A 12,071-nucleotide genomic window follows, 5' to 3' on the forward strand; every position below is an offset into this window, starting at 1 on the left:
AGAAAAGTGAGTCATTGCACTCCACGCATTTCTTAGGGGGGAAATTCAAGACATGGAAGAGTTTGAATCTAAAAGGGATCCTTTAACAATGTTTTGAAACAAAAACGCCATTTCAAGGTGCTTTGCAACCTCAAGAAAGGATCATAGGAGAGGGAGAGGTGGCCCTGGTGTGTGGCTGCTCTTAACAGATGAGATTTTGCCTTGGAAAGGCTTGCATAGGAATGCAGAGTAGCTCTGTATAGACAGTTGTTGGTAGCTGCAGTCCTTGATGTGGATAGCATGCTAACTGTACATATATATATATACTAAAACCTAAGTATACTTTGAAAGTTGTGATCAATTTGACAAATACTCTTAGTTTGGGGATTTTTTAAGTAAGCTGAATGTATAGCTTCCTTGAAATGACAGCAACAAAAAGAAAACTGAAAATTAAGCCTTGGTTTCAAATTTTTATGGGCAAGTGGTTGTTTTTTTAAATTTCCTTCCTTACCTTCCAGCCTCCCTGGACTGCATAACTGTGGTCATTAGTGCTTGGGTTTTGCACTGAAGTTCCTTTGGAGTGTAATGAAAGGAAGTAAAGCTCATCTGTATGCAATGTCAGCTAGTGATGGAGGCCACTCTTCAGTGTTTAGAAATCTGAGCTTTTGTCTGCAGCACAATAACATGAAACTAACACAGTGTTTCTCATTAATCTTCGTTTAGGATGGTGAAAGATGTATAAGCCTTTTGAGATTTGGTATTTCAACTGTTTAAGGATATATGTCCCTCGTGTGTCTTTAAAATGCTTGTCAGGTTTAACCATTCAGTGCAGTAATATAAATACAAGAATTTTTGTGTGTGTATGCATACCATATGTTCTGGGCTTTCAGACACATCAGCCAGTTGCTAGAATTTATAAATGTTTGCGCTAAATTAGAAGCCATAGCTGAACTGAACCTCTTTCTTTTATCTTGGAAGTTATTTTAACCTGTGAGATTTCAAACTTCAGAAGAGAAGACAAGAGGAATATTTGAGAGATTTATTTTAGAACACTGTATCAAAATGAGCATTTTCTTTTCTTGTTTTCAGTTACTTGTGCTTTGAAAGCTCAAAATCCGGCTCATCAAAAAGAAATAAAGTTATAAAGCTGTCGGATATAACGGATATCCAGAAGGTATGTCTGGGCAGCAAATAGGGGAGAAGACTGGTTTTCTGTTCATCTACTCATGTTTTGCATTTGTGCCTTTGTTATTTTGAAAAAGCATGGCATTGATAATATGTATAAGTGAAATGTAATTCTGTGGTCATGAATGTTTCCCAGAACTGCTTTTTTGGACTCAGTACACGCAAACTTGCTATGAGCATTAAGACAAGCTAGTTTACTAAACCCTTACACTCCTGCTTTTTTTTTTTTTTTTTTTTTTTTTTTTTTTTTTTTAATTAAAGTTATGTTGTTTATTAACTCCAGTGTTGACCAGATCTGCCTAAGCCTTGAGAAGATTTATTGGTAGCAGGAACTGTGCATTACTAATTTCAGTCTGGGTGTGGATATTGATAGATGCATCATCTCAAAAGTAGGTGCCTCAGAGGGAGGCAGGATTGTTGTCAGTGGAGAAAGGTAGGTCATTAGAATAGCCAGCCAGTAACAGAGGCAAGACGTGGAAGATTGGAAGCATAGCAAGGGCAATGTCATCCTTCCTTTGGTTGAAGTTTATCAGCCTGTGGTTACTAAAGGCTTTATTGGTGCCTTGCATCCCTCTTTATGGCCTTCAACATCACTTCTTTTACTCTTTCTGAACTTGTCCTTATCTTGAACACAGACACCCCTGCTTTCTCCTGCATTCTGTACTGCAGATTAAATCATGTTGAGCAAAGAAACACCTCAGCCTGGTGTCTACTACTGCATAAGTATCTCCAGATTTTCAATTAATTCCTTCTATTTATGTGACATGTCTATAAAGCAGACAGCTTATGCTCAAATTGAACATTCCTACTGGAATTAATAATTCATATTAATGGATTTCAAACATCTTACTTCAAGTAATGCTGGTTTGTTGTTCAGTAGGTCTTTACTGCCATAAAGCTCCTTTTGCATCTGTGTAGTGTTTTTAATGAAGATGAGACAGGGATCATGCAGTCAAGCATAAAAATGTGCTGTGCCTGGTTTTATTTGGAGGTGGGAAACCCAGGTCTGACTTGGATGTCTCTTTCTCCCTGTGAATACTCCCAAGTTCAGCCTACTTATCTTTTTGGACTTTCTTTCTAAAAGAAAAAGCAAGCAAACTGTGAGTGGCACTGGGTGCTGTGGTTTAGTTCACATGGTGATGTTCGGTCAAAGGTGGGAGCTCTTTTTCAACCTTAATGGTTCTATGACTCTGTGATACCCTGTTTTCTATCTAATTTTGAAAAAGAAGCTTTTTCTGGTCTGCTTGCTGCTCCTCTGAAGAGTGGATGAGAGGAAGAGAGGATGCAGGGGAAACAGCCCATCCGGCTGCCTGCAGTTCCCAGCACCATGGCTGGGTCAGCTCCTGTGTGCTGGAGTGGGACTGATGCTCACTTTGGGGCTGGGGCTGGTTCCAGCAGGTCGAGTGTTGCTGCAGCCCATGGGAGGAAGTGGAGAGAAGGATCCTGGCTGTCCAGGTGAGGCTGTAGCCACCGAGTCCAGGATCTGAGAATGGCAGCTGGTTTCATCCTGGTTTTAATAGAGATCTCTTAGTTGTGTCTGGCAGGACATGCCAGTGATGAATTGTGTAACCTCTGCAGCACCTCTTGCAGTTGTTCAGTACAGAAAATATCTTACGTCTTTGTGTTTTTTTTTAGTATAAAGTGCTCTCTGTTCTCCCGGGATCAGGAATGGGTATTGCTGTATCGACACCATCTACACAGAAAGTAAGTAGCTGGTGGCATCTGTATTGCTGTGTTGGACTTCTTACCCTTCTTTTCCTCCTCTGGTTAGCAGTGGCATAAAGACTTTTTTGTCTCCTTATGCCAGTGGTTGGCTTTTTCTCTTTTTTTTAAAAAAAATTCACTTCTCTATTATTCAGTATGTTTGTCTTCAGAATTTTAATGAATTCAGTATTCACTTGTTCTACTACATTTGGAGTGTTTTACTCCCAACACTTCAGAAAGATCTTCCCCAGCATCCTCCATCAGGAGCATGGGGGCTGCTCTGCTGTGCAGTCTGAAGCAAAAAGCTGTTGGCTTGAGAGTATCCATGGGGGAGGAGGCTTTAAGGTGGGAGGGCCTGACCCTCAGATGAAGTTTTTAAGGAAGTGAAAAACACTAGAAACTATGCCACATAGTCAAGGCGTTAGTAGAGAAAAGGATTGTCTTGTCTTTATCAATGCATTTCTAGTGCAATTAAACTGTTCCTATTGACTTGACAAAAATATACCTAGAGGAAATTCTTTTCTTTGTGTATTGACATGATGTGGTTTTTTTCTATCATTTAGCCTTTGGTGTTTGGTGCCATGGTACACAGAGATGAAGCTTTTGAGACAATTTTCAACCAATACGTGAAAATAACATCTGCACCATCCAGCAGTGAAAGCTAGTGTCTTATCTTGGAAGAGCTAAAGGAAACTTTCTTACTGTATGACTTGGTAGTGGAAAAAATGAACATCCTCATCTATTTTGCAATAATTTTTCTTGTCTGGTGGTTTATATTCTATCTGTTACATAAACCAAGTGTATTTTATATATGCCTTCATGTTTGTTTTTAAGGTTTTTGTAAAAAAAGACAAAAAAAACCAAATGAAACAAAACAGTGGAAGTGCTATCATCACTATTAGCCTTGCACATTAAGCACTTTTAATGTTTATTTGCTGACATTAAAAACTGGGAAGATGCTTGGAGACCCGACTGTATAACAGATTGATCCCTTTATCTCCACTGATGTCACTAGGGATACATTTGTCCCTTTATCTTAGTTGTTTTTCCCCGAGATGTGAGAATGATGACAGCAGCAGCCTGAAGTCTCCTTCTTCAGCCTGGAGTTTTTAATTGGGTCCTTTATTAAAACCGATAGCAACACCAAGGAAGTATTAGCATCTTAGTATTTCCATATTTACAACTGCATTTAAAATAACTACTTCTTGCTAATTTTTGCACTGCGGAAGGATGTTTTACTGTTTTGGTTAACTTCAATTTTTCCTGCATAGAGATGTTTTAAATTACTTGTACAGTGAATTGGAGGAGAAAGTTTGTAACTGTATTTTCCTTTCCTCATTAACCAAAGTAAGAGGAAGGAAGGCAGGCAGATACTTTTTATAAAAGAGGGCACCAAAATGTTGTTCCTAAAATGTTAGGCATCATATAATTATATTTCTATAGGTACTTGTCCTAGAAGGGCTCAGCTGTTGTACATGTTGCATGTACAAGGCGTTTGTATGTTAATGCATTAAAGATTTGAAGGCTTTTTGTTTTGAGGGAGGTGAGAGTAATTAAACTCAACTCAGATGTGACCTTTTTAAATTTGGCTCTTCTCTTGAGTTACCTTGTAATAAAAAAACCTGCTATAATATAGCAACTGAAAGCACTAATTCCTCTCAAAGCATAATTTGAGGACCATTGGTGTGCTTCTGTCTTCCCCCTTGCAGAATTAAACTTTTGTAACAATTAAACCCAACTGCCAGGTAAAACAGGAAGGCTGCACTCCTCTAAACTCTCTCAGGCCTGTCTAGCAGCAAAGCACATACTGACCTTTGTCTTTAATATTAGAAAGCTTTTATACTCTATATAAAGCACCCATCTGAGAGGTTTAGAATTTTACTTGCATTTTTGTGAAAGCACATTAGGAGTTATGCCAAGCCTTCCAGAGTGTCTTTTCCTTTGCTGTGTCTTTTAGAGTTGAGTAGTAAGACATTGTATGAATGGCCCTAAAAAAAAAGCAATGGAGATGCAAATTCTTATGTAAAAATGGGACGTAATTTCATGGATTTTTTTTCCTCTGTTTTTTTTTAAATGGTAATTTCCTTTCTTTATAGGGAAAGGGGTAAAATGAAGGAGGGAGAGGGGTAGCAAACACCAAAGGGTGTTTAACTCTTAGCACAGATTTAAATTAAAGTGTGTCAATAAATGCAGGAGTAATGAAGAAGGTGGCAGTCAGACTGTACAAACCTTATTTTAGTCTGGCCATAAAGAGGTGGGATATGAGAACTTTATATAAATTTGATATGAAGAAGTACTGGTGAATACCTTAACTTGGTTGAGTATTGTAAAGTGAAACACTGATGGGGGTGTGCCCTGGGTGGAAATGTAAACAAGAACAGGGGAGAAACCACTGTAATGGCTAAAATGCAATTTCAAGTTCTCGCTTTAGAGTAGCTCTTGAACATGTCTGTACATGACCTGAAAAATGGGTGCATTTCTAACACCACCTTTGGTATGCTGTAACTCAGGGCCTGGAAACTTCAAATATAGGTGAAGCTGGTGGGAAATCGATTTTGCCACCATTTAAAGTGAATGTAGCTTGACAGTGTATGGTTTCATAACTTTACACATTCAGGTTATATGTTTAAGTAAAAATTCTTGATCTTAAATCTTTCTCATCAAAACTACTTTAAAATCAGTTAGTTTCTTTTTTGTAACTGCTACATATTATAATTTGGCTTTCCTTTCTAGAATCTTCCTTGAATAGTAAGTGTGGCTAACAAATAGGCATTAAAATGGCTTAATGTTACATAAATCTTGATCAGATTCATTCATCTTGTCTTAAGAAAATGTCCCTTGGGTGTGTTTTAAGGTTATCCTTTTTTTTTTTGAAGAAACAGAAAACTATATTTTTTACAGAGAGCATGCTCTTTTTCTTATTTTTGTATCATTTTTCAAGTGTAATTTATACCTTCACTCTGATCATAACAGCAGTTTCAGTAGGGAATCAGTTGACTTGCACTTATTACCTCCTCCCCCTCCCACCCTTCACTGGTTGACCCTCGTGTACAGGGTTGTCCTAGATTCTGGTTCCTGGAGGAGCTATAGGATCTATACTGATGGTGCCAGGACAATTAACCATACCTAGGCTTCGGAGAGGGAGAAAAGATGTCTTTATCCTTTTCCCAGACTGAAATGCCTCATGTGTACAATACGTTCTTAAAATTTATTTTCTGAGCAAAGAAATGAGAAACGTCTTATAAAATCTAATGTGCTGATGTTTGAAATGAATCCACACTTTAACAGTGTGAACTTAAAAGTTAGTGATGCTTAAAGCAGTAAACCTAGTGCAAACTGCAATGCAACATTGGTTCTGGTACAGAGAAAACAGACTGGATTTATTTTGGTTTTTTTAATACAGTTGTAATATAATTGACAGACATCTGCGTACATATTTTGCAAATTTCACTTTACATTGGGTTATCCGGTTTCCCTGCTGCACAACTGCTCCCGTGGTGTCTGTGACTTCCGAGACTGAAGGTAACTTTCGTGTGTTTACTCACACTTTTCTCCTGCTGCACCCTCCCAGGTCTGGAGGGCAGGAGGGGATGGGCAATGAGTAAATACATACTTGACTTGTGTAATTACACTGAAGCTCTCACCTTAAATTCCAATCTTCCTAGTTAGTTTTGCAGTACAGCCTGGTGCACTTCAGAAACAGGCTGGGTCGGAACACTTAATGTAAAGTGCTTCTAAATAGCCGAAAGTGATGTTTTTGTCATTCTGTCTGTCTGATTGCTGTTTATATTTGCAATTCTGTTCATGTCTGTGGATGTCTGGATCATTCACGCATAATTGGATTTAACTTCTTTAGAAGTTTGTTGGTTAGTTGGAGTCCCTTTTAAAGACGATAAAAAAAGGGAGATGAAAACTGACTAATTCTTTATCAGTGACCATTTAAATTCAAAAGGCAAAACAAGCTGAAATATGAAATCATGCCTTTCTGTGCACTGTAGCTTTTGTTAGGCAAGATTGAATGAAACAAGCTATTTATTAGTAGCAACATCACACAGGATGCCAGCAGCAAAACTCTACCCTCGTTCTGCAGACAAAGAGAAAAGGGATTTTACCCAACTGTGAAGATATGAAAGGATGTACCTGTTTTTTGGCTACTTAAACCTGTTTGAAAACATTGGTAGTTTTTATTGAACTCTGTACATTTTGGCAGATGCTTAATTTCTACTAATCATTGAAATATAATGGATGTTAAAATTTTTATGTCTGAAGTTTGAGTCTATATTTTGAAATTGTAAATAATTCATTATCAGTGTAACTTTTGTTTGACAAAAGACTTATACTGTATGAATAATTGAAATAATGCAATTATTTGCCCTGTACATTTTTTAAGAAAATCTTGTTTGTTTAAAAAGTCTTGTATAAATTATAATTTTTATTTAAATAAACCAAAAAATGCTTTGTGCTAATGCTTCTTGCATACTTCAATTACTTATCTATCAAAACTACACCTGATTTCTTGGAATGAAGTGAGTTAGTACATTTTGGCAGATTCATAGCCACAGGTCCATCGGTGGGGGGAGGCAGGTGGGTCTCATTGCTTTTGAAGCCCAAGGAACTTGAATTATATTTTAAATAATTCCATTACTTTATTGTGGTGTATGTATGTTTTTGGTTAGGTCTCTTCTGTGATTACATCAGTCACTTTGTAGTACACAGTTAATTTAAGGAATGAAGAAGCAGGCAGTGATTTCTAAGGTGCCACTGCTGGAGGGTGTGGGCAACACAAGACTTTTTCTGGCATACAAGCTCCTGTGAGCCACAGCTCCACCCTACTGTGCTGCAGGTGGGCATTGGAGGTAGGGATAAGCCCTTTTCCATCCCCAGGGTGTGTGGGTGGAGCAGCATTCCATAACCAGGAATGGCTGTTCTGCAGCCTCTGTGTCACCTCAGCTCTCTGGTCACACCAGCCCACCCTGCAGTGCTGTGCCTGTGTGTAACCTGTACCCTGCTGTGGAGGAATGGCCACGCTCCCTCATCCCGCTGTGTTCCAGGGAAGCTGTCCCACTGTCCTGCGCTCGCGTTCGCAGCATTCTCAGGCCTTTGTGTGCCCTTAGGAATGTCATCCCAGGAGTGAGCTGCCTGGTCATCTAATCCAGGCCCATTTGTTTGTCTCTACAATGCTCCTTTCCGCGTTTGGCTTGGCTGAAATAGGTCAGTCTGGGATGGATCCTCCACATGGGAATGTGTGCTGCTCTCCTTATTTCAATACTTCGTTTTCTCATGGTGGCAGCAATGCAGCTGGTGATATTATGGTGTTTTACACTGGTATTCTCTGTGTTCTGACAATACTTAACTTGTTCAGAGAAAACTTCCCTCTTGTACTGCTTAAATGCGTTTTTTGTTTAATATTTGTATAAGATGAGTTGCACCTGCAGCAGTACTCACAGAGGCTGGGTTCAATCCCAACTGCTTGAAGCTTTGTGGATGGGAAATGTGGGGCCTGGAAGTCTGGTTTTGGCTGTAGACTCCATGGTGTGTGTGTGGGGACACCATCTTCCTGAAAACAGTGCTTGCTGTCTCAAGGTCACTTCAGCAGCCCATGAAAAGCATAGAATTGAGTTGAAAAAGCTGTTCACCTGCTCTCCCTGTAACTCCTACTGCATAAAGGAAGCTTTCCAGGCAGTTTGCAGTGTCACCCATACACGCTGGCTAAGTGCATGTGAGCAAGGCAGCCTTGTGCAGTCCTGGATTAAGGTAAAGGGCAGATACAGCATTCACCTTGGAAAAGCTGAGGGGCTTTTTGCTGTTAGTTTTAAGTAATTTTCGAGTTACGTCCAAGTTCTTCTGTTGAATCCCTGGATTCACTAAATTGCTCTCCTTAGGTTATTTTGTACATTAGTTATTGGCTCATCTTAGACTTTTGAATATTTTTATTTCAAAGGTAAGTAAGAAATACTAAAGATGTGCGAAGTTAATTTACTGTCTTAGAGAGGTTGGGATATTGCAAAGGGATCGGTCCCTTGCAGCAACAGTGTCCTCACGGGGCTGTGGATGCTCTAGAAGTTAGGTGGGCGTAATGCAGTCCCTGAAGGATGTAGTTGTGAACATGTCTTTAATACCAGATTTAGCCTGAACTGATGTCATACTTGGTTAGGTTGGATTTGACTGGGAAGCAGAGAGAGATGAGGGGAAGTTAAATACCTTTCTCTATGTTTAAATAGCTGGCACTTTTCTATACCTTGGGAGCTTCACAACCTAGCTGAAATGTGCATTAGGCAAAATTTCTGCTTTTGCATTCTCTACTGAAGTTCCTTCCATCTTTGCCAATTTCTGTGAAATATAGTTGCATATGGATAATGATCTCCTTCAGCTTTCCTTTTTCACTATGCTTCTCTATTAAATACCAAATTTGTGTATTCTATAGCTTCTGTCTTATGCTTCACTCTCCATTATGGTATGTTTTGCTTTTTTTTCTTTGATTTTCCTCATGTACATATACAAACCTTCCCAAGAAACCAAACTCAAACCTTGGCCCATTTGACTAATTTCATCTCTTTTCTTATCCCGTGCCCTTTATTTCATATCAGGGTGGTCTCATGTGAATGGATGTACTAGCATATGCATGCCTAGAGCAGAAATTTCTCTCCATCCTTACTTTGTTTAGTAATTTGATGCTGGCTTTAACCTTACAGTATAGCTGGAAGTTCAAGATTAATTATGTCCAAAGAGAAGTTGCTCTTTTTTTTCCTCCTTTGCTGTCTCTGACAGTTTTGAATTGAGAACTTTTCCACTGGTTCCTCTTACCTGGGTTTTTCTCCTTCAGCACTGTTCCATTTTCTTCCTCTCACAAAAATAACCCTGTAATTTCAGTCCTGATTATTTAGAGATACTGACTGACCATGTCCTGATGAACATGTCACAAGTTCACTGAAGCTGCCTTCACCTGTTATATCTTCCATTTTGTATAAATTGGAGCTAAATTGCTGTATCTGCTGATTTGGATTACTCAGTGGCTTCCATTTTCTCAAGCTAATTTGTCATGTCTCTGCTCCTGATCATCTGCATGACTGGGGAAGAAGATGCTTCTTGAACCTGTTGAGTGAACTCTTTAAAGTGAACAATCTCTTCTTGACAAAGCCAGTTTTACTGGTGCAAGCCTTTGTCGAGCAAAATATGTACCTGAAGAGGAGCAAATGTAGATGCAGATGATTTTGCCTGCTGCAAAATGGTGTTTGGGAAGGCATGTTTGAGCCTAAGCTGCTATTTGCTCAGACATCTCCATGCCAGTCTCTTGAGCACAGGGCGTGAGGTTTTAACCTCTCATGGCTAAGTCAGTAAGAACTTCTGAAAATCCTCTCCCTAGGTTTTTTATGTCAGATAAGTATTTGGGAAGGACTCCTAGTATAAAGTCTGTAAACAAAGCAACTATATTCCGTGTTGGTTTTGCTTTGTGAAAAAGTGTGTCCCCTAACCAGAAATGGCATTGGCCAGTTACAAATACTAACCAGCCACACGATAGGAATAAGAGTCATGAACTGATTCTAAACCTAACAATCCTTAAAAATGTCATGCAAGTTATGTATTTGTAGAAATGGGATTTGTACAAGTATTTGGGGCCAAAAGAAGCCCTTTGCCAAAAAACCCCAAAAAAGTTAAGAAAATAGATTGAATCTTCTAGATGCTATTTGGGAAAAAACTGGATGGGTCCTGGAGTGCGAGCTAAACTCCATTAGACGTTTCTTGTGAAGTGTATATATATATAGATAATATGTATATACACACCTTTCTTTACTCTCATAATACAAGGCTTTCCTGTGTTGCAGGTGTTTTTTTTCTTGCAATACTCTATGTTTTGGATGCTTGCAGGAAGTGTGTGATTGGTGTTGGTTGGTGGACAGGCTCTAGGAAGTTTCCAAAGCTACACAGGATGTCATCATTACTCTCAGTACTCGCCTGGCAGGGGAGATGCCTTGGAAAGCCATCTTCCTGCTCATAGAAGGAGCTTCACGTTGCTCTCATGGTGTGTTGACCCTTACGACTTCCCAAAATAAGCAGCCCTGATGGCACAGCTCATGGAGTGGTGGCAGCTGTGTCTGTTCTCAAATCCTTCTGCAAGATGAGTGGTTCTGGGCACTTTCCAAGGAAAGCAAAGCACAGCTAAGCCTTGAACTTTACCTATGTGGTGCAGGGCTGAAATGGTGAAGGGAAGACAGATGGGGTATGAGGGAGAGGCACTTTTTAGTCCAAAACTGGACTTGTGATGACTGTGGGTGCTCCTCACACCATCTGTGGCTGAGCAGGGTTTAGGAGGGCTTTTGGAAAAATGGGAGATGCTGTCTTCAAAGCTGTATAAATATGTTGAGACTCTTTGTTTAAATATGCCAAAAAGTGTATAAAGAATGTCTGTATGAAAAATGTAGGTTTATTGTATTTCCCTAATACAGCCATTTTCAAATATTACCACTATGGTCATCATGCAAGGTCACTGTGTGGCAAATACCAGTTGTATCTGTTGACTTCTGGGGAAAATAAATACAAAAGAAAATCATCTACAACCTCAGCAAACATCTTGAACATGCTTCTCTACTAACTCATGCTTAAGATTTATTTCTACTGTTTGAGTAATTTTACTGTTTTATATTCCTGACAAGGTGGATGGCTTAGTGAAGACTTATTGTGCATCTCCTGACTTGGAGATGACAGGAGCCTGTTAACACCTGCTTCTACAGGTGTGCCAAGCTCCAGGTCCAACTGGGTAAACACCTTCTTGAAAAAGCTGAGCTCTGGCCTCTGCTCAAGCAAACATCTTAAGGTGACTTGGTTTCATGCCAAACTAAGAGCTCCCTACCTCCTGCTTATTGTTATGCCAATGCTAGGGCTCACCAGACCTTCCTAAAATGACAGGAGCCTGGCAGAGGATGCGAGAGCAGTGAGAAGAGCAGTGCATTATCCACCTTTCCAGAAAGCACAGGAAGCTGTTACAGGCTGGCTTGGCTGCCCCTGTATCTGCAGCCCAGGTATGGTTTTGGTCACCATGAGGAATCTGACATACAGTTGCCTCTGTGTTCTCCTTTTCAGGTTTGCAATGTCCATCAGATTTCAGAGGTATTTTTGAATATAACTTGAATAAACATTAAAGGCTGATCCTGAGCATATAATATTAAAGAATAATGCAAAGAAACTGAGCTAAAATGTCCATGTGT

General features: G+C 39.5%; 1 protein-coding gene across 1 annotated transcript in view; it reads left to right on the top strand.

Annotated features, from left to right (window-relative positions):
• GRAMD4 (GRAM domain containing 4) overlaps positions 1-7,334 on the top strand; it is an 81,062-nt gene extending 73,728 nt beyond the window's left edge. Inside the window, exons 16-18 of the mRNA XM_017745893.1 lie at positions 1,047-1,153; positions 2,800-2,868; positions 3,432-7,334. Of these exons, the coding sequence (XP_017601382.1) occupies positions 1,047-1,153; positions 2,800-2,868; positions 3,432-3,533 (278 nt within the window). The 3' untranslated portion in view covers positions 3,534-7,334. The remainder of the gene's footprint in view (positions 1-1,046; positions 1,154-2,799; positions 2,869-3,431) is intronic.
• Positions 7,335-12,071: the final 4,737 nt, after the last annotated feature.

This window comes from Corvus brachyrhynchos, unplaced genomic scaffold (assembly GCF_000691975.1).
Source record: "Corvus brachyrhynchos isolate BGI_N302 unplaced genomic scaffold, ASM69197v1 scaffold239, whole genome shotgun sequence".
NCBI classification, from domain to species: domain Eukaryota; kingdom Metazoa; phylum Chordata; class Aves; order Passeriformes; family Corvidae; genus Corvus; species Corvus brachyrhynchos.